General features: G+C 44.1%; 1 protein-coding gene across 2 annotated transcripts; it reads left to right on the top strand.

Annotated features, from left to right (window-relative positions):
* Window positions 1–9,845: 9,845 nt before the first annotated feature.
* On the top strand, window positions 9,846–26,392 carry LOC121545994 (protein RER1-like). 2 transcript variants are annotated; one of them, XM_041856952.1, is made up of 8 exons: window positions 9,846–9,953; window positions 14,485–14,570; window positions 14,804–14,908; window positions 15,845–15,941; window positions 23,202–23,280; window positions 24,056–24,191; window positions 24,434–24,488; window positions 25,979–26,392. In XM_041856952.1, exons 2-8 carry the CDS (start codon window positions 14,490–14,492, stop codon window positions 25,987–25,989), a joined length of 564 nt encoding a protein of 187 aa, XP_041712886.1. In that variant the 5' UTR covers window positions 9,846–9,953; window positions 14,485–14,489; the 3' UTR covers window positions 25,990–26,392. The 2 variants fall into 2 exon arrangements, with proteins under 2 accessions (XP_041712886.1, XP_041712885.1); XM_041856951.2 differs by having other exon boundaries at window positions 24,434–26,392.
* The last annotated feature ends 6 nt before the right edge of the window (window positions 26,393–26,398 follow it).

Raw genomic sequence — 26,398 nt, 5'->3', positions numbered from 1 at the left:
TTGAAATGCTTCTTACGAAGCCACTCCTTCGTTGCCCGGGTGGTGTGTTTGGGATCATTGTCATGCTGAAAGACCCAGCCACGTTTCATCTTCAATGCCCTTGCTGATGGAAGGAGGTTTTCACTCAAAATCTCACGATACATGGCCTCATTCATTCCTTCCTTTACACGGATCAGTCGTCCTGGTCCCTTTGCAGAAAAACAGACCCAAAGCATGATGTTTCCACCCCCATGCTTCACAGTAGGTATGGTGTTCTTTGGATGCAACTCAGCATTCTTTGTCCTCCAAACACGACGAGATGAGTTTTTACCAAAAAGTTCTATTTTGGTTTCATCTGACCATATGTCATTCTCCCAATCCTCTTCTGGATCATCCAAATGCACTCTAGCAAACTTCAGACGGGCCTGGACATGTACTGGCTTAATCAGGGGGACACGTCTGGCACTGCAGGATTTGAGTCCCTGGCGGCGTAGTGTGTTACTGATGGTATGCTTTGTTACTTTGGTCCCAGCTCTCTGCAGGTCATTCACTAGGTCCCCCCGTGTGGTTCTGGGATTTTGCTCACCGTTCTTGTGATCATTTTGACCCCACGGGGTGAGATCTTGCGTGGAGCCCCAGATCAAGGGAGATTATCAGTGGTCTTTGTCACGGTTTCGGCCGAGGCTGCTCCTCCTCCTTGCTCGGGCAGGCTTCGGCGGTCGTCGTCCCCGGAGTACTAGCTGCCACCGTTGTTTGTTTCGATGTTCGTTTGGTTTTGTCTAGTTGTTGTACACCTGTTCCCTGTTAGTGTGATTATGTACCCTTTATATGTTCCAATAGTTTGTCATGTGTTGTGTGTAATTGTTTTCTCCTGTCGTTTGGTGCAGTGCTGTTTGCCAGTCGCTCATTTTGTACGGTCGCACTATTGTTTTGTGCGCAGTCGGTTTTGGAGTGTTTTACGCACTGTGGCGTATTGTTCGCCTCCGGGTTGGTTAGACCCGTTTTGTTATTTTGATTATGCAAGTAAAGTCTGGTTTGACTTAGCTCCTGTGTCCTGCATTTGATTCACACCACATCCGCATCAGAGTTCGCGACAGAATTACACACCTTAAGATGGAATCAGCAGGAGCAACAGCAGCACCTGAGTCGCTGGAGGAGCACGTCCGCGGCCAGGATGACCAGATCCGACAACTGGGGACCGCTCTGCAGGACGTCATCAACACCCTGCACCGATGGGAGTCCAGAGGGGTACCCACACCCCCCACCTACCTTACCACCACCATCGGTCGGTCCGCCCTGTCCCAGGCCCGGAATCCAGTGGGATTCGGCTCTCGCTCCCGAGGGCATATGACGGCACAGCTGCCGGGTGTCAGGGGTTCCTCCTGCAGGTGGAGCTCTACCTGGCCACTGTACACCCGGTGCCCTCGGGACACGAGGCGTTTCCGCCCTCATCTCCTGTCTCACGGGCAAGGCGTTGGAATGGGCCAACGCCGAGTGGAGGAGGATAGACGCCACCACCATCTCCCTACGCGGAGTTCTCCCGTCGCTTCAAGGCCGTGTTCGACCATCCACCTGAGGGCAAAGCGGCGGGGGAGCGTCTATACTACCTCCGACAGGGGAGGAGGAGCGCACAGGCGTTCGCACTGGAGTTCCGGACTCTAGCGGCAGATGCAGGGTGGAATGAACGGGCCCTCATCTATCATTTTCGATGTAGCCTACGGGAGGACGTTCAGCGTGAGTTGGCCTGCAGGGACACCAATTTCACTTTCGACCAGTTGGTCGACATGTCCATCCGTCTGGACACCCTGCTGGCCACCCGTGGACGTCCCCGAGTGGGGTCCGTCCATTCCATCCTCCAGCACCTCCGAGCCGAGCCCCTATGGAGCTCGGGGTGCTGGGCGCTAGAGAGGAGGAGAAGGAGCCCGAGGGGGCTGTCCCCTGCACCACCATTGCGGCCGTGGAGGGCACACTGCGGCCAGGTGCTGGGGAGGGTCTCCAGGAGGAGGGGACAACAGGCCACGCACTGGGGAGCATTCCCAGGTGAGTAGACGCCCCACTTACCCAGAGCTCTCTGTTGTGCACTTTTGTATACCTGTTAGTTTTCCACAGGTTGCACCTCATTCCCAGCATAAGGCGCTAGTAGATTCAGGCGCAGCTGGGAATTTTGTTGATCGGAAGTTTTGTTTAGATTTAGGGATTCCCCTCCTGCCTGTTGACGATCCTTTTCCCGTTCATGCTTTAGATAGCCGCCCGTTGGGGTCGGGGTTGATTAGGGAAGTCACAGCACCACTTAGGATGTGTGCGCAGGGGGGTCATGAGGAGACTATTCAGCTATATCTGATCGACTCCCCTGCGTACCCGGTGGTGCTGGGAATTCCCTGGTTAAGTACCCATAACCCTGCCATTTCGTGGCAACAGAGAGCTCTCAAGGAGTGGTCTGCTCAGTGTGAGGGGCGATGTCTGGGTGTTTCCGTGGGGGCGACTTCGGTGGAAAGTCCAAACCAAGTGCCCGCATTGCACATTCCACCTGAATATGGGGATTTGGCACTTGTGTTCAGTAAAGCGAGGGCGACGCAGCTGCCTCCTCACAGACAGGGGGATTGTGCGATAGACCTCCAGGCAGGAGCAGCGCTCCCACGGAGCCACGTGTATCCCTTGTCTCAAGAGGAGAAAAAGGCTATGGAGACTTACATAGCCGAATCCTTGAGACAGGGATACATACGGCCCTCCACCTCCCCTGCGTCCTCGAGCTTCTTTTTTGTGAAGAAAAAACATGGAGGGTTGCGCCCGTGCATTGATTACCGTGGTATCAATCAGATTACTGTGAAGTACAGTTATCCACTCCCTCTGATTGCGACCATGACGGAGTCATTGCACGGAGCGCGGTTTTTCACAAAACTGGTGCGCATTAGGGAGGGCGACGAATAGAAAACAGCATTTAGTACAACTTCGGGTCATTACGAGTATCTCGTCATGCCATACGGGTTGATGAACGCTCCGTCAGTCTTCCAATCCTTCGTGGATGAGATCTTCCGGGATATGCAGGGGCAAGGGGTGGTCGTGTACATTGATGACATTCTAGTGTACTCTTCTACCCGTGCCGAGCATGTAGCCCTGGTGCGTCGTGTATTGAGGAGGCTGTTGGAGCACGACCTGTATGTCAAGGCAGAGAAATGTCTGTTTTTTCAGGAGGCGGTCTCCTTTTTGGGATATCGGTTGTCCGCGTCAGGGGTGAAGATGGAGGTGGACCGTGTGTCAGCCGTGCGTAATTGGCAAACCCCAACCACTGTTAAAGAGGTGCAGCAGTTCTTGGGCTTTGCGAATTACTACCGGAGGTTTATCCGGGGTTTTGGACAGGTGGCAGCTCCCATAACGTCCCTTCTGAAGGGTGGTCCGGTGCGCCTGCAGTGGTCAGCTGAGGCGGACAGGGCTTTTGGGAAACTGAAGGACCTGTTTACTTCGGCTCCGGTGCTGGCGCATCCGGATCCCGCCTTACCCTTTCAGGTTGAGGTGGACGCGTCTGAGGCCGGTATAGGGGCCGTTCTCTCTCAACGGTCCGGCACGCCACCTAAACTCCGCCCCTGTGCTTTCTACTCTAAAAAGCTCAGTCCGGCGGAGCAAAATTATGACATCGGGCACAGGGAGCTGTTAGCTGTGGTACAGGCCCTTAAGGTGTGGAGGCATTGGCTTGAGGGGGCTCAACACCCTTTCCTCATTTTGACTGACCATCGGAACCTGGAGTACATCCGGGCAGCTAGGAGACTGAACCCTCGCCAGGCTCGGTGGAACATGTTTCTAGCCAGGTTCATATTTAAGATCACGTACATCCCTGGGTCCCAGAACGGTAAGGCAGACGCTCTGTCCCGGCGGTATGACACAGAGGAGAGGTCCGTTGAGCCTACTCCCATACTACCGGCGTCTTGTCTAGTGGCACCGGTTGTGTGGGAGGTCGATGCTGAAATCGAGCGGGCGTTGCGTGCCGACCCTAGCCCTCCACAGTGTCCTGTGGGTCGGACGTACGTTCCGCTCGAGGTTCGGGATCGACTCATTTACTGGGCTCACACGTCACCCTCCTCTGGACATCCGGTTATTGGCCGGACAGTGCACTGTCTTAGCACTAAGTACTGGTGGCCAACGTTAGCCAGGGATGTGAGGGTTTATGTCTCCTCCTGCTCGGTGTGCGCCCAGTGTAAGGCGCCCAGACACTTGCCCAGGGGTAAGTTACAACCCCTGCCCGTTCCACAACGACCTGGTCCCACCTCTCGGTGGATTTTGTGACAGACCTTCCCCCCTCTCAGGGGAATACCACCATCCTGGTCGTTGTGGACCGGTTCTCTAAGGCCTGTCGTCTCCTCCCTATGTCGGGTCTTCCTACTGCCCTACAGACCGCTGAGGCACTATTTACCCATGTCTTCCGGCATTACGGGGTACCCGAGGATATAGTGTCTGATCGAGGCCCCCAGTTCACCTCCCGAGTCTGGAGAGCGTTCATGGAGCGTTTGGGGGTCTTGGTGAGCCTTACCTCGGGGTACCACCGGAGAGCAATGGGCAGGTAGAACGAGTGAACCAGGATGTGGGTAGGTTTCTGAGCTCGTATTGCCAGGACCGGCCGGAGGAGTGGGCTAGGTACATTCCCTGGGCAGAGATGGCCCAAAACTCTCTCCGCCACTCCTCCACCAACCTAACCCCTTTCCAATGTGTGTTAGGGTACCAGCCGGTTCTGGCACCATGGCAGCAGAGCCAGATCGAGGCCCCTGCGGTGGATGAGTGGGTGAGGTGCTCGGAGGAGACGTGGAACGCTGCACACGTCCATCTGCAGCGGGCCATCCGTCGACACAAGGCGAGCGCCGATCTCCACCGCAGTGAGGGGCCGGTGTACGCACCTGGAGATCGAGTCTGGCTCTCGACCAGAAACCTGCCCCTCCGCCTGCCCTGCCGGAAGCTGGGTCGGCGGTTTGTGGGGCCTTTTAAAGTCCTGAGAAGATTGAACAAGGTGTGTTATAGGTTACAACTGCCTATTGAGTATAAGAATATTAACCCCTCGTTCCATGTGTCTCTTCTCAGGCCGGTGGTAGCTGGTCCACTCCAGGAAGGTGAGATAGGAGAGACTCCTCCGCCCCCACTGGACATCGAGGGGGCTCCGGCGTACACCGTTCGGTCCATCTTGGACTCGAGACGTCGGATGGGGGGTCTCCAGTATCTCGTGGAGTGGGAGGGGTACGGCCCGGAGGAACGGTGCTGGGTGCCGCGGAGGGACATCCTAGACCCGTCTCTCCTGTCGGAGTTCCACCAGGGGCACCCCGCGCGCCCGGCTCCGCGTCCTCCTGGTCGTCCCCGAGGCCGGGGTCGGCGCACGGCTGGAGCCGCGCGTCAAGGGGGGGGTACTGTCATGGTTTCGGCCGAGGCTGCTCCTCCTCCTTGCTCGGGCAGGCTTTGGCGGTCGTCGTCCCCGGAGTACTAGCTGCCACCGTTGTTTGTTTCGATGTTCGTTTGGTTTTGTCTAGTTGTTGTACACCTGTTCCCTGTTAGTGTGATTATGTACCCTTTATATGTTCCATTAGTTTGTCATGTGTTGTGTGTAATTGTTTTCTCCTGTTGTTTGGTGCAGTGCTGTTTGCCAGTTGCTCATTTTGTACCGTCGCACTATTGTTTTGTGCGCAGTCGGTTTTGGAGTGTTTTACGCACTGTGGCGTATTGTTCGCCTCCGGGTTGGTTAGACCCGTTTTGTTATTTTGTTTATGCAAGTAAAGTCTGGTTTGACTTAGCTCCTGTGTCCTGCATTTGATTCACACCACATCCGCATCAGAGTTCGCGACAGTCTTGTATGTCTTCCATTTCCTAATAAGTGCTCCCACAGTTGATTTCTTCAAACCAAGCTACTTACCTATTGCAGATTCAGTCTTCCCAGCCTGGTGCAGGTCTACAATTTTGTTTCTAGTGTCCTTTGACAGCTCTTTGGTCTTGGCCATAGTGGAGTCTGGAGTGTGACTGTTTGAGGTTGTGGACAGGTGTCTTTTATACTGATAACAAGTTCATACAGGTGCCATTAATACAGGTAACGAGTGGAGGACAGAGAAGCCTCTTAAAGAAGAAGTTACAGGTCTGTGAGAGCCAGAAATCTTGCTTGTTTGTAGGTGACCAAATACTTATTTTCCACCATAATTTGCAAATAAATTCATAAAAAATCCTACAATGTGATTTTCTGGAGAAAAAAAATCTCAATTTGTCTGTCATAGTTGACGTGTACCTATGATGAAAATTACAGGCCTCTCTCATCTTTTTAAGTGGGAGAACTTGCACAATTGGTGGCTGACTAAATACTTTTTTTCCCCACTGTATAATTATTATGATGTAGAAGAACAACTTACATGCAGTTGTCATCATCAGCAGCAGCCGAAGGAGAGATCCTGTGCCTCTGATAGTTTGGTTACTGCCAGACATGCTGGAATGGTAGTTGGTTTTTGAACTGACCAAAGGTTCTATATAGAAGCACTTTTTTTTCTAAGAGTGTATGCTTTTATTAAACACATTATTTCCTCTTGCTTCTAGCTAGAATTTAGTTTTGCAAAAGCGCACAGGTTTGTATAAACCTTGCTGTTTGCCACTCTGACGTCGGCAACAATGTCACAAAAATGCAAATTTGATCACACCCCTGCCATAGAGAGTAACATGTCGGAAGTCAGCTAGCCATTTTTCTGACCAGCCGAAATCATGCAGCAGCATCATTAATATGGATATAAAATGTCAATGCAAAATAGCTAAAACAAATGAAAATGGAGCTAGTTAGCTGTCATTTCAGAGTTTGATGTGACTGTGTTAGCTTTTGTTAGCTGTTTTTGCTAAAAATCCACATTACACTCTGGGGTAGGGATAGAACCCTCAAGGTTCTTTGCCTTCACTGGGTACATACTGTATATAGAGAACCTTTTTTAGTAAAGGGTTCTTTAATCTCATCCAAAGAAGCAAAAGGTTCTAACCCTTACTCTTTTTTCTAAGAGTGATATTGTGCAACTCGCTATTCAGGTAGGATGCAATTTTGGAACTTAAATGTCTATATTTTTGTATTTATAATCATTTATTTTATCATTATTGTATTTTTTATTTTATTTTACCTTTATTTACACAGGGAGTCACCATTGAGACCAGGGTCTCTTTCGCATGGAAGCCCTGCACATACAATTCATAGACAAAATCTAACTAAAATACAGCACTACAAACAATCAAGAAAAACAGCCACATTGTTGTTATTATTGTAAGCCTATTTATTAATAGAAACAAGTTATTTAATATGCAAAACCTGTTTTGTTTAATTCTGTTGAGACATTTTCATTGGCTAAATTAAGTTTGATCTGTCTTATTAATTGTGAGCTCCTTATTTAGTTTAAGATGCTATCATTTGTTGGGTATTGTAGGCACTAGCCTTTGTTGGTAATTTCTGCAATATAGCCTGTTCATTTTCTGTGATCAAATTAAGTTCCAACTGTAATGATGTAATTTGTAACTGTAATTTTCCCTATAAACAATGGCTTGACTTACATTTGATATTACCCTAATAATATTTATAAACTTTTGTGAAGGTTTGGTGTGATGCGGCTATTATTAAGCTTTAGCTACTGCAGGCCGATGATATGAAGGCAGTGCGCCCAGGTGCTCCAACTGACTGACAGTTGAACTTGAGGGACCCTGAGGAAGAGTGTTTCAGGCCTACCAGAGTTACTCCTATAATCTAACAAGATAATGCTTATCTTTATACAAAATATTCAGATACATTTTTTTTTACTAATTAGCCTCCTTCTCTATCTCTTTCCCTATCTCTCTGGGGCTAGGCCTAACCTTCTCTTCCTTTTATATACACAGTGCATTTGGAAAGTATTCAGACCCATTGACTTTTTCCGAATTTTGTTACGCTACAGCCTTATTCCAAAACTTTTATTTATATTTTTTATCCCTCATCAGTCTACACACAATACCCATTAATGACAAAGCAAAAACAGATTTTTTGCCATTTCTGCACAAAAAAACTGAAATATGACATTTACAAAAGTATTCAGACCCTTTACTCAGTACTTTGTTGAAGCACCTTTGGCAGCGATTACAGCCTCGAGTCTTCTTGGGTATGACGCCACAAGCTTGGCACACATGTATTTGGAGAGTTTCTCCCATTCTTCTCTGCAGATCGTCTAAAGCTCTGTCAGGTTGGATGGGGAGCATTGCTGCACAGCTATTTTCAGGTCTCTCCAGAGATGTGCAATCAAGTTCAAGTCCGGGTTCTGGCTGGGCCACTCAAGGACATTCAGAGACGTGTCCCGAAACCACTCCTGTGTTGTCTTGGCTGTGTGCTTAGGGTCGTTGTCCTGTTGGAATGTGACCCTTCGCCCCAAGTCTGAGGTCCTGAGTGCTCTGTAGCAGGTTTTCATCATGGATCTGTCTGTACTTTGCTCCGTTCATCTTTCCCTCGATCCTGACTAGTCTCCCAGTCCCTGCCGCTGAAAAACATCTCCACAGCATGATGCTGCCACCACCATGCTTCACCGTAGGGATGGTGTCAGGTTTCCTCCAGACGTGACACTTGGCATTCAGGCCAAAGAGTTCAGTCTTGGTTTCATCAGACTAGAGAATCTTGTTTCTCATGTTCTGAGAGTCTTTAGGTGCCTTTTGGCAAACTCCAAGCGGGTTGTCATGTGCCTTTTCCTGAGGAGTGGCTTCCGTCTGGCCACTGTACCATAAAGGCCTGATTGATGGAGTGCTGCAGAGATGGTTGTCCTTCTGGAAGGTTCTCCCATCTCCACAGAGGAACTCTAGAGCTCTGTCAGAGTGACCATTGGGTTCTTGGTCACCTCCCTGACCAAGGCCCTTCTCCCGCGATTGCTCAGTTTGGCCGGGCGGCCAGCTCTAGGAAGAGTCTTGGTGGTTCCAAACTTCTTCCATTTAAGAATGATGGAGGCCACTGTGTTCTTGGGGACCTTCAATGCCGCAGAAATGTTTTGTTACCCTTCCCTAGATCTGTGCCTCGACACAATCCTGTCTCGGCGCTCTACAGACAATTCCTTCGACCTCATGGCTTGGTGTTTGCTCTGACATGCACTGTCAACTGTGGGACCTTATATAGACAGGTGTGTGCCTTTCCAAATCATGTCCAATCAATTGAATTTACCACAGGTGGACTCCAATCAAGTTGTAGAAACATCTCAAGGATGATCAATGGAATGAGGATGCACCTGAGCTCAATTTTGAGTTTCATAGCAAAGGGTCTGAATACTTATGTAAATAAGGTGTTTAAGTTTTTATATTTTATACATTTGCTCAAATTTATAAAAACATGTTTTCACTTTGTCATTATGGGGTATTGTGTGTACATTGATGAGGATTTGTATTTATTTAATCAATTTTAGAATAAGGTTGTAACGTAACAAAATTTGGAAAGAATCAAGGGGTCTGAATACTTTCCGAATGCACTGTAAGTAAGTTCCTTCAACCAGTTACTCACTAGGTCAAGGGTCATCATGTCCCGACATTGGGACATGATGACCCTCGTCCTAGTGAGGAAAGATAATCTTCAAACTTGTCAAAGGTATGTCTACTCTGTCATATGCTGTATGATATTATTTCTAGAGAGAATGAATAAGTAGGCTATTTACTTAGGGGCATTATTTTAGGCTAAGTGAAAAAACTATTGAAAGTAAAGGTTTGGCTGGATTTTTTGTTGTTGTTGCAATAGTGTCATATATAATTGTAGTTCATATTTTCCCCTTGTCTTTTCAAAGAACGGGGTATTTTGAATTCTCCAGTGGCCAGGAAAGTGCCACAAAACACCTGTGCATCCCCCACACTGGTCCAGGGTTTTCTACGCTCTTCTAATCTTGCCTGCCGTACTTTACAGCAAGTCCTCGCGGAAGTACTGACGTGTTCACATTAGCCGAACCAGCACGAGAGGTAGTTAGGTAGAGCCGAGAGTGACACAGCGGCAGAATCAGGTAAGAAAAACCTGTCTTGCAGCAGTATGTCTGTCAGTAGGAGTGTGAACATATGTTCTTTAGTTTTAGTGGAATTAAGGGGACCAATACCAAAGTAATATTTCAATTGAAATTCCTCTCTAAATATGGTGTCGAGAGGCTATGCATATGCTAGCTGGAAAGGGCTCGGTTTCTAACCGGAAGTGAGTTGTCAAATTCTCGAAGTTACTGCTGGTGGTTGTAGTTCAACGTCCCACTGTTTGTATCCATCAAAATGACAACATTGAGATTAAAGACTACAATTTCCATCTTTAGGGTAGCAGTGTTTAACTGTTTGATTCTCGCTGCACATTATGGGAAGTAGAGTGAATCCATCACTGTTTCACACACACTGTTAATGAAAGGTGGTTGTTTAAAAACTACACAAACCAGAAAGGGTTTATTTGGGGGGCATCACTAATTACCTAGTTAGCTTTTTTTGTAACGCTAGCTAACATCACTCACCCTGCTTGCGAGACATGAAAACATTGAATCAAAATTGCGTTGTGAATAAAAACACTTCAATGCTAAACATATCCAATCTCACACACTATAAATAATTGTTTTAGCTGGCTACAGTAGCTAGCAACTGCATTCGTTGGCTCGCTCGCTAGCTAACCAGTAAACAATTCAACGTTGGAGAGCAAATAACAGCTAACTAGCCACATTATGAGAAGAGACCGTCTATGAGCGACTCAACTCCACGATTTACGATGGAGTTGCGCGCTGACTATGTTATGTTTAAAATATATATATATTAACTACGGATTTCAGGGCTGTTCTTTGGGTGCTGAAATTCGTCGTTTTTGATACATTTAAATGTATGTGACTTCGGAACTCCAGTCTGCCCACATTAGTCGCGGCTCGTAAATCGTTGAGTTAAGTCGGCTATCAAGTCTATTGTCATTATCAGCTAACGTAAGTCTCACAATAATTGGACAGCTGTTTGATAAGCAACATGACGTGAAGGGAAATTAAAATGAAACTTTTCTATCGTTTGAGCCGGTAGACCTTCCAAGTGGGCTAGCCCAATTACAAGCCTAGGACTTTTGGGTGGGAAGAGTTGGGATAACATTAGACTGGGATAACATTAAACCAGTTCTTGGGCTTGAGGAGAAGAGATCTCCTCTGACTTCCCATTAACCAGCTCTGCAAATGTGATGTCAAAATACGTTCGGTACTTACCCAAAATATGGAGTTTTGCAGAGCAACTATAGTCATTACTGCCTTCATGCACAGTATGTACTTCTAAAAAAGGTCTAAATAAAAATTGTTTTGGACCATGTGCGCATGATTCACCTTCGGCATCTCCCAATATAATCACTTATTAATGCCACGCACAGGTAGGCTGATCCAGCAGCAGTACAGTATTCCTTAAGATCGTTGATTTTATTTAGACCTTCTTTGGAAGTACATACCATGCGGAACAGCAATGACAATAGTTGCTCTGCGAAAGTACAGAATGTATTTTGACATAACGTTTGCAGAGCTGGTTCAGGATAACATGTCAATTATCCTATGTTGATGTTAGGTTGATGTAGCTGACTAAAGTCAATTACATGGAGTTGAGCAGAGACCAGGTTTTGTGGAATTGAGCTCCGACTACATCGATTCGCCCAAGGTCAATATTTAAATCTATACGTTATTTTCAATAAACGTTAATCAAATACAACCACTGATTGTTTGCTCAATGCTATAAGATGTGCCAATTAAATAATTTTTTGGCAAATCAATTTAGTCAGAGCTGAATTCCACAAAGCCTGGACTCTGTTCATGGAGTTCATCAGAAACTTCCTTTAGTGGCCTCCCGAATGGCGCAGCGGTCTAAGGCACTGCATCTAGAGGAGTCACCACAGACCCGGGTTTGATCCTGCAGGCTGACCTCGGTCGTCGGTTGAACAGTGTTTCCTCCGACACATTGGTGCGGCTGGCTTCTGGGTTAAGCGTGCGGGTGTTAAGAAGCGCGGTTTGGTGGGTCATGTTTCGGAGGATGCATGACTCAACCTTCGCCTCCTGAGCCCATTGGGGAGTTGCAGCGATGAGACAAGATCGAAAAAGGGGTTAAAAAAGAATAACTACCTTTACCTTGGAGTTGAGTTTAGTCAGCTAGGTCGCTGTATGTGAGTTGTTGCCATGTTATTACAGTGAGGGAAAAAAGTATTTGATCCCCTGCTGATTTTGTACGTTTGCCCACTGACAATGAAATGATCAGTCTATAATTTTAATGGTAGGTTTATTTGAACAGTAAGAGACAGAATATCAACAAAAAAATCCTGAAAAACTCATGTCAAAAATGTTATAAATTGATTTGCATTTTAATGAGGGAAATAAGTATTTGACCCCCTCTCAATCAGAAGGATTTCTGGCTCCCAGGTGTCTTTTATACAGGTAACGAGCTGAGATTAGGAGCACACTCTTAAAGGGAGTGCTCCTAATCTCAGTTTGTTACCTGTATAAAAGACACCTGTCCACAGAAGCAATCAATCAATCAGATTCCAAACTCTCCACCATGGCCAAGACCAAAGAGCTCTTTAAGGATTTCAGGGACAAGATTGTAGACCTACACAAGGCTGGAATGGGCTACAAGACCATCGCCAAGCAGCTTGGTGAGAAGGTGACAACAGTTGGTGAGATTATTCGCAAATGGAAGAAACACAAAAGCACTGTCAATCTCCCTCGGCCTGGGACTCCATGCAAGATCTCACCTTGTGGAGTTGCAATGATCATGAGAACGGTGAGGAATCTGCCCAGAACTACACTGGAGGATCTTGTCAATGATCTCAAGGCAGCTGGGACCATAGTCACCAAGAAAACAATTGGTAACACACTACGCCGTGAAGGACTGAAATCCTGCAGCGCCCGCAAGGTCCCCCTGCTCAAGAAAGCACATATAAAGGGCCGTCTGAAGTTTGCCAATGAACATCTGAATGATTCAGAGATGAACTGGGTGAAAGTGTTGTGGTCAGATGAGACCAAAATCGAGCTCTTTGGCATCAACTCAACTCGCCGTGTTTGGAGGAGGAGGAATGCTGCCTATGACCCCAAGAACACCATCCCCACCGTCAAACATGGAGGTGGAAACATTATGCTTTGGGGGTGTTTTTCTGCTAAGGGGACAGGACATCTTCACAGCATCAAAGGGACGATGGACGGAGCCATGTACCATCAAATCTTGGGTGAGAACCTCCTTCCCTCAGCCAGGGCATTGAAAATGGGTCGTGGATGGGTATTCTAGTGTGACAATGACCCAAAACACACGGCCAAGGCAACAAAGGAGTGGCTCAAGAAGAAGCACATTAAGGTCCTGGTGTGGCCTAGCCAGTCTCCAGACCTTAATCCCATAGAAAATCTGTGGAGGGAGCTGAAGGTTCGAGTTGCCAAACATCAGTCTCGAAACCTTAATGACTTGGAGAAGATCTGCAAAGAGGAGTGGAACAAAATCCCTCCTGAGATGTGTGTAAACCTGGTGGCCAACTACAAGAAACGTCTGACCTCTGTGATTGCCAACAAGGGTTTTGCCATCAAGTACTAAGTCATGTTTTGCAGAGGGGTCAAATACTTATTTCCCTCATTAAAATGCAAATCAATTTATAACATTTTTGACATGCGTTATTTTGTCTCTCACTGTTCAAATAAACCTACCATTAAAATTATAGACTGATCATGTCTTTGTCCGTGGGCAAACGTACAAAATCAGCATTGGGAAACATCTACACACTCCTTCACGGCGTAGTGTGTTACCAATTGTATTCTTGGTGAATATGGTCCCAGCTGCCTTGAGATCATTGACAAGATCGTCCCGTGTAGTTCTGTCCTCCCGAGTGGCGCAGTGGTTTAAGGCACTGCATCGCAGTGCTAGCTTTGCCACTAGAGATCCTGGTTCGAATTAGCCCAGCGTCGTCCAGGGTAGGGGAGGAAATGGCCGGCAGGGATGTAGCTCAGTTGGTAGAGCATGGCGTTTGCAACGCCAGGGTTGTGGGTTCGATTCCCACGGGGGGCCAGTATGAAAAAAAATAAATAAATATGTATGCACTCACTAACTGTAAGTCGCTCTGGATAAGAGCGTCTGCTAAATGACTAAAATGTTTTTAAAAAATGGGATCAAATACTTTTTTCCCTCACTGTATACGTGGAAAAGGACTAACAGAATAAATAAACTAGCTAGATATATAGCGAGCCAATTCAAAAATTAAATTACTGTAGCCTACCAATGTTAGGCTATTGGTATTCAGTACTATTTGCCAAATTGCTCTGAGATATAGGCCAAATATCCTCAGGCTCATCTGTCCACACATTATTTACATGCAGCAAATCTACCCCTGCTTTGCGAGTCACAGCCAGGCAAGACGTTCTTGTCTTGAGAGCACACCTCATCAACACATTGTGTCGATAACACCTAAGTACTATAAACATTTCGTCTACAGATCCATACTCACATTGCAAACAAAAAGCCTGTTGTGGTGAAATCTGTTCAAGTAATACCTGGTAACAACCCTTCTCTCTCCTTCCACAGACAGGATGTCAGAAGGGGACAGTGTTGGTGAATCAATCCATGGGAAACCATCCACAATCGGCAGCTTCTTCACACGGGTTGGACAGGTACTGCTGCCGGGGCCTTTAGTTGGTCTCTCATCAAATGTCAAGAGGAAAGAAAACTAGGCTAAACCAAAGGAAACACTGCCACCACTGTTTTGATGAACATAACCATTGGACCCGCTAGAAATTGCACTTCAGATAAGACGACGTGAAAATGTGACGCTTAATCTAATGTTTACTGTTGCTCTCCTGGTATTAGTTGTGCACTGTGTCTTTCTGGTTCGTGTCTTTTCCAGATTTATCAGTCATGGCTAGACAGGTCGACGCCGTTCTCCATAGGGCGATGGGGAGTCACACTTTCGCTAACGGCCATCTACATGATCAGAGTGTACATATTACAGGTAAAGAAACACACAACACTCAGGGCTATAGCTGGGTTGCGTTCAGGAGGTTGCAACGTACTGAACACTCCAGATAGAAATGCCATGAGCAGAGCTGACGTGTTTCCTTTCTCAGCATGTCAAAAAGGTCTGTTCTGCACAATATATTTCTCTCTGAGCGTTCCACAACATTTCGCCCAACTGAATACGCACCTGACGTCTTTGAAGGTAGATTTGGCAATGTGGCATCACCATACACAGTGCGACAACTTCCTCCTTAGACAAAAACAACGAAAGTCAAATCTGCCAAGATTTGGGTATGCCTCAATGGAGGGAGGAAATTTGGAAGAGCCTGTAAGTGGCTTGTCAGATTTGAAATCTGTTGTTGATGACTATGATGATGTTATATTGCTGAGTTTGAACGTTAAGATATTTTTTTTTTTGCAATGTGCCTTTAGGCGTAATATGCACTTGCTCACATCCAAGGAATAGAAGATCACTTTGGGAGCATCTAACTGTGTGAAAATGTAGGCTACCGTTTTCCCTTTAGACTAGTATTTCCCCATATATTGTCATCTCAGTCAATGTTTATACATTTGTGAATTATGTGAGGGAATATACACTACCAGTCGAATGTTTGGACACACCTACTCATTCAACGGTTTTTCTTAATTTTTTATATTTTTTACATTGTAGAATAATAGTGAAGACGTCAAAACTATGAAATAGCACATATGCAATTATGTAGTAACCAAAAAAGTGTTAAAGAAATCAAAATATAATTTAATTCAAATAGCCACCCTTTGCCTTGATGACAGATTTTCACACAGATTTGCACACATGTTTACGCTTATTTCATTTACAGTTTGGATAAGAGCGTCTGCTAAGTGTCATTTTCTAAATGTAATGTATGAAATTCAAATGAACACTAATATACGTTTTCTCTGCTCCCTCCAGGGTTGGTATATTGTAACATATGCTCTGGGAATTTACCATCTCAACCTGTTCATCGCTTTTCTATCACCAAAAGTGGATCCATCAATGCTTGACGAAGGCAAGTTAGAGTTCATTGTACCATATTACATTCCTTTGGGTTGCAGTCATATTTAAGATGTTTACTTTCCTACATAAAGCGATGTACAGGAATGTCTTCTAGCGCTCACTCTTCATGAAGATACCCTCCATGTAGCATTGTGGCTAGAGACTATATTTAAAAAAAGCTTTGACGGGGGTGTGTATCTTTGGCCGACTACGCATCTCGATACACTGATGTGTATATGATTCAGGAAAGATACATTATAGTTTGGGACGATTCAATACGATATGGTTCAGTCCAATGCAAATAAATATTTATTTGCAGTGAATCTGGATACGTTTTCATCCTTATGATGACTAGACAAATACTATAAAAAAATTACATTTTCTAATTGGATGATTCTCACGAAACTGGCACTTAACAAAAGAAAACTAATTCCTCTTGGATCACTAAGATTAGGATCTGTATTTACAGTGCCTTGCAAAAGTATTCAGCCCCCTTGGCGTTTTTCCTATTTTGTTGCATTACAGCCTGTAATTTAAATTGATTTTTATTTGGATTTCATGTAATGGACATACACAAAATAGTCCAAATTGGTGAAGTGAAATGAAAAAAATAACTTGTTTAAAAAAAATCAATAACGGAAAAGTGGTGCGTGCATATGTATTCACCCCCTTTGCTATGAAGCCCCTAAATAAGATCTGGTGGAACCAATTACCTTCAGAAGTCACATAATTAGTTAAATGAAGTCCACCTGTGTGCAATCTAATTGTCACATGATCTGTCACATGATCTCAGTATACAGTGGGGGAAAAAAGTATTTAGTCAGCCACCAATTGTGCATGTTCTCCCACTTAAAAAGATGAGAGGCCTGTTTTATCATAGGTACACGTCAACTATGACAGACAAATTGAGAAAATGTTTTCCAGAAAATCACATTGTAGGATTTTTTATGAATTTATTTGCAAATTATGGTGGAAAATAAGTATTTGGTCACCTACAAACAAGCAAGATTTCTGGCTCTCACAGATCTGTAACTTCTTCTTTAAGAGGCTCCTCTGTCCTCCACTCTTACCTGTATTAATGGCACCTGTTTGAACTTGTTATCAGTATAAAAGACACCTGTCCACAACCTCAAACAGTCACACTCCAAACTCCACTATAGCTAAGACCAAAGAGCTGTCAAAGGACACCAGAAACAAAATTGTAGACCTGCACCAGGCTGGGAAGACTGAATCTGCAATAGGTAAGCAGCTTGGTTTGAAGAAATCAACTGTGGGAGCAATTATTAGGAAATGGAAGACATACAAGACCACTGATAATCTCCCTCGATCTGGGGCTCCACGCAATATCTCACCCCGTGGGGTCAAAATGATCACAAGAACGGTGAGCAAAAATCCCAGAACCACACGGGGGGACCTAGTGAATGACCTGCAGAGAGCTGGGACCAAAGTAACAAAGCCTACCATCAGTAACGCACTACGCCGCCAGGGACTCAAATCCTGCAGTGCCAGACGTGTCCCCCTGCTTAAGCCAGTACATGTCCAGGCCCGTCTGAAGTTTGCTAGAGTGCATTTGGATGATCCAGAAGAGGATTGGGAGAATGTCATATGGTCAGATGAAACCAAAATATAACTTTTTGGTAAAAACTCAACTCGTTGTGTTTGGAGGACAAAGAATGCTGAGTTGCATCCAAAGAACACCATACCTTCTGTGAAGCATGGGGGTGGAAACATCATGCTTTGGGCTGTTTTTCTGCAAAGGGACCAGGACGACTGATCCGTGTAAAGGAAAGAATGTATGGGGCCATGTATCGTGAGATTTTGAGTGAAAAAATCAGCAAGGGCATTGAAGATGAAACGTGGCTGGGTCTTTCAGCATGACAATGATCCCAAACACACCGCCCGGGCAACGAAGGAGTGGCTTCGTAAGAAGCATTTCAAGGTCCTGGAGTGGCCTAGCCAGTCTCCAGATCTCAACCCCATAGAAAATCTTTGGAGGGAGTTGAAAGTCCGTGTTGCCCAGCGACAGCCCCAAAACATCACTGCTCTAGAGGAGATCTGCATGGAGGAATGGGCCAAAATACCAGCAACAGTGTGTGAAAACCTTGTGAAGACTTACAGAAAACGTTTGACCTCTGTCACTGCCAACAAAGGGTATATAACAAAGTATTGAGAAACTTTTGTTATTGACCAAATACTTATTTTCCACCATAATTTGCAAATAAATTCATTAAAAATCCTACAATGTGATTTTCTGGATTTGTTTTCCTCATTTTGTCTGTCATAGTTGACGTGTACCTATGATGAAAATTACAGGCCTCTCTCATCTTTTTAAGTGGGAGAACTTGCACAATTGGTGGCTGACTAAATACTTTTTTCCCCCACTGTATATACACCTGTTCTGAAAGGCCCCAGAGTCTGCAACGCCACTAAGCAAGTGGCACCATGAAGACCAAGGAGCTCTCCAAACAGGTCAGGGACAAATTTGTGGAGAAGTTCAGATCAGGGTTGGGTTATAAAAAATATGAGAAACTTTGAACATCCCACGGAGCACCATAAAATCTATTATTAATAATATGGCACCACAACAAACCTGCCAAGAGAGGGCCGCCCACCAAAACTAACGGACCAGGCAAGGAGGGCGTTAATCAGAGAGGCAACAAAGAGACCAAAGATAACCCTAAAGGAGCTGCAAAGCTCCACAGCGGAGATTAGAGTATCTGTCCATAGGACCACTTTAAGCCATACACTCCACAGAGCTGGGCTTTACGGAAGAGTGGCCAGAAAAAAGCCATTGCTTAAAGAAAAAAATAAGCAAACACGTTTGGTGTTCGCCAAAAGCCATGTGGGAGACTCCCCAAACATATGGAAGAAGGTACTCTGGTCAGATGAGACCAAAATTGAGCTTTTTGGCCATCAAGGAAAACGCTATGTCTGGCGCAAACCCAACACCTCTCATCACCCCAAGAACACCATCCCCACAGTGAAGCATGGTGGTGGCAGCATCATGCTGTGGGGATGTTTTTCATCAGCAGGGACTGGGAAACTGATCAGAATTGAAGGAATGATGGATGGCGCTAAATATAGGGAAATTCTTGAGGAAACCTGTTTCAGTCTTTTTTATTTATTTATTCATTTCACCTTTATTTAACCAAGGTAAGCCAGTTGAGAACAAGTTCTCATTTACAACTGCGACCTGGCCAAGATAAAGCAAAGCAGTGCGATTAAAAACAACAACACAGAGTTACATATGGGGGTACAACAAAACATAAAGTCAAAAAATACAACAGAAAATATATATACAGTGTGTGCAAATGTAGCAAGTTATGGAGGTAAGGCAATAAATAGGCTATAGTGCAAGATAATTACAATTAGTATTAACACTGGAATGATAGATGTGCAAGAGATTATGTGCAAATAGAGATACTGGGGTGCAAATGAGCAAAATAAATAACAATATAGGGATGAGGTAGTTGGGTGGGTTAATTTCAGATGGGCTGTGTACAGGTGCAGTGATCGGTAAGGTGCTCTGACAACTGATGCTTAAAGTTAGTGAGGGAGATTAGTCTTCCAGAGATTTGAGACTGGGACGGAGGTTCACCTTCCAGCAGGACAATGACCCTAAGCATACTGCTAAAGCAACACTTGAGTGGTTTAAGGGGAAACATTTAAATGTCTTGGAATGGCCAAGTCAAAGCCCAGACCTCAATCCAATTGAGAATCTGTGGTATGACTTAAAGATTGCTGTACACCAGCAGAACCCATCCAACTTGAAGGAGCTGGAGCAGTTTTGCCTTGAAGAATGGGCAAAAATCCCAGTGGCTAGATGTGCCAAGCTTATAGAGACATACCCCAAGAGACTTGCAGCTGTAATTTCTGCAAAAGGTGGCTCTACAAAGTATTGACTTTGGGGGGTGAATAGTTATGCACGCTCAAGTTTTCTGTTTTTTGTCTTATTTCTTGTTTGTTTCACCCCCAAAAAATATTTTGCATCTTCAAAGTGGTAGGCATGTTGTGTAAATGAAATGATACAAACCCCCCCCAAATCATTTTTAATTCCAGGTTGTAAGGAAACAAAATAGGAAAAGTGTAAAGGGGGGTGAATACTTTCGCAAGCCACTGTAGCTATTTCATAATTATTATGTTTATTGATGAGATTATGCAATTTCCACATCTACCAATGCAAACATTCTCATTACTGCAACAGTTTTTGAAGTCCAAAATAGTAATAAACCAATTTCTAATACTTTTTTTTTTAATTGCTCACTTAATGAAAAGGCCTGAGTTAACATAACACTGAAAACAAATATATTTAAAATTACATTATTATTTTGTAACTTTTCATTACCGCAACACAACCTTTTCTGAATCTAGTTTTTTTTGTCATAATTACTTGTGTATACATGTTCTTTTTATGTACACATTTGGATAAAGAGCAAAAGGCATACTATCAGATTAAGCCAAAATTACTAAAGTATACAATTTATTTTTCCTAATATTTTCTAAATATTGGTACATTATGGTAATGATAAGCAGGTTTCGGAGATGAGAATGAGTGTTTCATAGTTTGCGATTGAAAAACTGTGCTGAGCTCAATTAGAGATGCATATATATATATATATATATATATATATATATATATATATATATATATATATATATATATATATATATATATATATACTGCTCAAAAAAATAAAGGGAACACTAAAATAACACATCCTAGATCTGAATGAATTAAATAATCTTATTAAATATTTTTTTCTTTACATAGCTGAATGTGCTGACAACAAAATCACACAAAAATTAACAATGGAAATCAAATTTATCAACCCATGGAGGTCTGGATTTGGAGTCACCCTCAAAATTAAAGTGGAAAACCACACTACAGGCTGATCCAACTTTGATGTAATGTCCAGAGAAAGCTTGTTGGACAGTAAGAAAGCTTTGTTGTAGAGAGTTTAACACTAAATCCGGGGAGGGGCCAGCTGAGTATAAGACTGTATCATCTGCATATAAATGGATGAGAGAGCTTCCTACTGCCTGAGCTATGTTGTTGATGTAAATTGAGAAGAGCATGGGGCCTAGGATCGAGCCTTGGGGTACTCCCTTGGTGACAGGCAGTGGCTGAGACAGCAGATGTTCTGACTTTATACACTGCACTCTTTGAGAGAGGTAGTTAGCAAACCAGGACAAAGACCCCTCAGAGACACCAATACTTCTTAGCCTGCCAAGAATGGAATGGTCTACCGTATCAAAAGCTTTGGCCAAGTCAATTAAAATAGCAACATTGCTTAGAATCAAGGGCAATGGTGACATCATTTAGGACCTTTAAGGTTGCAGTGACACATCCATAACCTGAGCAGAAACCAGATTGCATACCAGAGAGAATACTATAGACATCAAGAAAGCCAGTCAGTTGATTATTGACAAGTTTTTCCAACACTTTTGATAAAAAGGGCAAAATAGAAATTGGCCTATAACAGTTAGGATCAGCTTGATCTCCCCCTTTAAATAAAGGACGCACCGTGGCTGCCTTCCAAGCAATGGGAACCTCCCCAGAGAGGAGAGACAGGTTTAAAATGTCAGAGATAGGCTTGGCGATGATAGGGGCTGCAACCTTAAAGAAGAAAGTACCCAGATGGTTTTTTGGGGTCAAGTTTAAGGAGCTCCTTTAGCACCTCAGTCAGTGACTGCCTACAGGGAGAAACTTTGTAGCGGGGCAGGGGAAAAAGAGGGAGGAGCATCAAGGTTAGTCGCATTATAGAAGGGGTGGGAGATGAGGAAATGTTGGACGGGCAATGAGGCATGGCTGAGCCAAATAGGAATCCTGACGTGGTGAATAAAGAGCTCAGCCATGTGCTCCTTGTCAGTAACAACCACATCATCAACTTTAAGGTACATGGGCAGCTGTGAGGAGGAGGGTTTATTCTCCAGGTCATTAACCATTTTCCAGAACTTCTTGGGGTTAGACCCACAGAGAGAGAACTGCTCCTTAAAGTAACTAACTTTGGCCTTCCGCATAGCCTGAGTGCACTTATTTCTCATTTGCCTGAACGAGAGCCAGTCAGCCTGAGTATGCGTGTGCAGAGCCAAATGGAATTCTTGAGGTGGAGTAATTCTGCCAGATCACGGTCGAACCAGGGGCTGAACCTGTTTTTAATTCTCATTTTCTTTATGGTGGCGTGTTTGTTAACAATACCACTGAAAATATAAAAAAAGAAGGTCCAAGCGTCTTCGACAGAGGGGAGCAAGCTGTGTCTATACCAATTTACAGAGGCCGGGACATGAAGGAAGGCTTGCTCATTAAAGTTTTTTAGCAAGCGTCAATGACAAATCAGGACAGGTCGTTTCACTGAGCAGCTATTACGAACAAAGGCTGTAAAACAGTGATCACTAAGGTCATTACAGAAAACACCAGACTGATACCTATCAGGATTATTTGTGAGGATAACATCAAGGAGAGTAGCCTTTTCTGGGTGTTTGGAGTCATACCTTGTGGGATTGGTAATAATCTGAGAAAGATTTAGGGAGTCCCATTGCTTTAGGACTTGGCATGGGGTTTAAGCACAAACAGGTGGACAGAGACTTGCTAGGTACGATCAGTCCAAAGTCACAAACAAAACAAAAACAGGTGGACAGAGACTTGCTAGGTACGATCAGTCCAAAGTCTGCGGTGTGTGTGCTGGAGGCGAGCGAAAGCTCAGGAGAGAGGGGGAAGTGTGGCGGGGGTTCCTGTACCAGACCGGGTGAGACAGGCCAGGGCAGACGGTGAACAGATCGCCAGGTGGAATCCGTGCAGCAGGCAACGGGAGTAGGTGTCACACCCGCTTGGGAGAAGCTAGCTGGCTGGGATTTTCTACAAGGAATCTGCCTCCCGAAAAAAAGCTTCTCCCAAAAAAGCTTCTCCCAAGCGGGTGTGACACCCAGGAAAACACAGAATTTCTAATTTGGTCCCAGGCTGAAAAAGTTTAAGAACCCCTGCACTAGAGAAACAAGATATTGGAGAGCTCCTTTCCTTTCAATGTGGTGAGAGTAACTTAGTAACCCAAAAGCTTCCAAAGAAATACCTTTCTATGTAAATACTATTTAAATGCCTTTTAGTGACATTTTGGTATTTAAAACAGAATGCAAGGTGTCTACACCAGTGCTCTTATCGGGATGCCGTTGGGATCGGTTTTGAAACTCTGTTGTCACTGTTCTTGTTTTGAGTCCATTTGTTTGGCTAGCAACGTGATCCTTGCTGTAACTTTGCTCCCCCTCCACTCACCTGTAGATGAGGGCCCGGCGCTCCCCACCAAGCAGAATGAGGAGTTCCGTCCATTCATCAGGAGGTTGCCTGAATTCAAATTCTGGTGAGAGCCCCCAATGACCGCACCATCTATAGCTGTCATCTACCCAGCTTGGCCTTTCACTGAACTGGGCTGAGCTACAGGCTTATGCTTGCATAATTTGTGCCCCCTATTTCTGACATCCTACCACAGTGTCCTGTCGGAATATTCCACCAATCTTTGAGTGAATGATTCAATGTCACACAGAAAATACACAAAATCCATGGAAAGTGAGAACACATATTGACGTAGTACACTGTGACATGTGTAATACTGTCCAGCCATGTAATGGATGTTGTGTCCTATGTCCCGCTATTCAATAGCCTGGTTCACAGAAAATAAGCTCCTCCACACTGCCCCTTGCAAAGTATCACTCCTTTATTCTGTTCACTCACCAAGTAGCCAGCTCACCCACCAATGTGAAGATATTCTTGGCCTGTGAAAGTATATTTCCAATATGACGCTGCACTAGGATGGCTCTATGGACTTTTACAATCTAGCCTAGCTTTCCAGTACAAAGCTGTATTGTTGTACATATTTTCCTTACTATCAAGGCCATTTCATTCCCAGCCTGAACCTATAACAACAATGCTAATATGTACTGGAGGTGGCACTGACAAGTACGTTGTTGCCCATACCTATGATTATGGTAGGAAATAGAAACCTCTGGTGCTTAGCTTTGTGGTTTTCTTTTGCTATTTTTACCACTGTCTACAGGCAGGAACTTACTATCATTAAGGCTATCATTAACGCTGACACATTGTTTTTGTGTGCGTGTGTTTTTATTTTATGTCTTCAGGCATTCGGCAACGAAAGGCATCGTCATCGCCATGATTTGCACATTCTTTGAAGCCTTCAACGTGCCAGTGTTCTGGCCCATACTTGTAATGTACTTCATCATGCTTTTCTGTATCACCATGAAGAGGCAGATCAAGGTATGGGAAACCCAGTGACGCTGCTGCTTACTCTGCGTGATATCTATATATATAGTCGTATCAGACGATTCGTAGCTAAATGTATCACAGTCATACAATCCTAATGAATTCCTCTGCTATTGATATGTATCTGTAATTAATCATGCTAGTCAATTGTCTCTTCAAGACGTTTCACTTAGAGTTCAGTGAATAGAACATCTTTGTGAATGTGGCTAACTTTATTTTTCTTCTCCTACCTTCAGCATATGGTCAAGTACAGATACCTCCCCTTCACACACGGGAAGAGGACTTACAGAGGCAAGGAAGAAACCGGGAAACCTTTTGCTAGTTAAAATCAAACATTCCCCCTTAACCCCCCCGCCCCCATTTGAAAATTACAAGTTATGGAAAAATAGTATATGTGGGTAAAAGGGGTCAGTGATTGTCTGTGGGGGGAAAAAAATAAAAAAAAGATAAAAAAATAGTTTGGATTCAAAATGTTGACAGTATTGGATGGTAGTAGTGCTGAGGATTGATGTAGTCACAAGAGGACACGCTGCCTATGGTTATTATGGGGATGGGGATATGAGATGGCCAGTCATATCACAGCCGCGGGATACCTTTGTATTTGGTCAGTGGATGAAACGCAGTGCCGCCCTTTGCCTTGTAACCCCATGGGTTAAGTATAAACTCTGCTAGAGGGGGCAGCACTGGATGGATTGCAGTAGAAATTCAGTTGTGGATTCTTAACGACGATCCATTTCTAACTGCTCTGCTCGGCTCTGTCTCCAAGGGAAATACAATTTTGCCAACTACTTTTGATTAAAGACATGGTACCTACTCGTTTATAATGTGTAAAATGGGAGGTCCTTAGGTTTTAGAATGAAATAACTTGATTAGATGTACTTTTTTTTGGGGGGGGAGTAAATATGAACGTTTTAAATTGATGTGTGTCTGTGATCAAGTGTATTTTTGCACTGGCTTTAGACTCACACCAGAAATTTTCCTTTGTGTAATGCAGTTCATTTTTAGTGACTGGTTACGCTTCAGTTGAACACATTCACTACATACAACACCTATCATAACTATTCAGAACCATAGTCCAACAATCTGTTGATGGCACAAGCAGTGATTTAGGTATAGGAGATTGGCTAGATAACAAGTTAGCGAAGAGTGAAAATCACTGCATGGCCAGGACAGAGTTGGTGTACTCTCCAGAGAATATCATCATGGAGGATTATGAAATGTCATGTTTTTTACAACATTATGTACGGTGAGGTTTAGGAAAGCCCAGTTCAAGTTGTGTGGCTGATTATTTTAATTTGTTCCTGTTTTGCCCTCCGTAGCCATAGAATCCCTTTTGTGTTTATTCCCTCTGCTTTCCCATCATGTCAAAATACGCTTTGCTTGTACAGTTGAAGTGAAATATAATACTGTCATTCAGCACTCCTGGAAACTAAATGACAGAGATTACTTTACGTCTAGCTATGGGCAAGCGAATCAAGTAGTTCAACCTCAGATTTATGCTTTGCGGCCCCTGTGAATATAATTTTTGGGGTTCAAATTTCTTAAAATGTACATCATAGTATCATACCCGTATTCTAATGATTATTTCCTTACAAAAAAGTTATCTCCTGAAAGACCCTATAGTTTGAACAAGCAGTTTAGCCAACTATTTAAAAACTGGGGTATATTCCATTCAAATCTAGTAGCCTGATACTCACATTCTGTATTTTTCTTTTGACAAATATGTGGTAATAGTCTAATCATTCCATACAAAAATATTTTCTCTTTCTCTTCTTTTGCAGAGGAAACATAAGAAAAGTGAGATTGAGAGCTTTTAATGTAACAAATGGATGAAGGGGGTATGCCGGGGATCTTATGAAAAGTATGCGGTGGTATTTTTGGTAACCAGAGACATTTTGGAAAACCTTTGATCAGCACTAGTGAAGGATCAAAACATTTTTCCTGTCAAAGTACATCATTTTTCCAAGGGTTTCTTGAGGATTTATATCAATTTTAAAGATTACATTTGTTTTGAGATTATTTTGAACATTCTTTTTTTTTCTTCAAACATAACTGTTTCCAAGTGTTCAAGTCATTGTATGTCATTTTAGAAAACTAAACTAGTCAAATTGATTTCTAGATTTATAAACTTTCTCATGAAAGAGATTGCATGTTCTTGGTTGCTCTTGTGCTGCAATTATAAACAAAAAAAATGATTTTAA

Source organism: Coregonus clupeaformis, chromosome 30 (assembly GCF_020615455.1).
Source record: "Coregonus clupeaformis isolate EN_2021a chromosome 30, ASM2061545v1, whole genome shotgun sequence".
In the NCBI taxonomy this organism is placed as follows: domain Eukaryota; kingdom Metazoa; phylum Chordata; class Actinopteri; order Salmoniformes; family Salmonidae; genus Coregonus; species Coregonus clupeaformis.
Note: the sequence above shows the minus strand (reverse complement) of the source record. Positions and strands in the feature narration are given on the sequence as shown.

Bases quoted from the DNA above. Each gene is read 5' to 3' on its own strand.
- LOC121545994 (XM_041856951.2), top strand. From the start codon at position 14,490: ATGTCAGAAGGGGACAGTGTTGGTGAATCAATCCATGGGAAACCATCC. The intron at 14,571-14,803 runs GTACTGCTGCCG...TGTCTTTTCCAG, and splicing joins TCTTCACACGGGTTGGACAG to ATTTATCAGTCATGGCTAGA. The intron at 14,909-15,844 runs GTAAAGAAACAC...TGCTCCCTCCAG, and splicing joins TCAGAGTGTACATATTACAG to GGTTGGTATATTGTAACATA.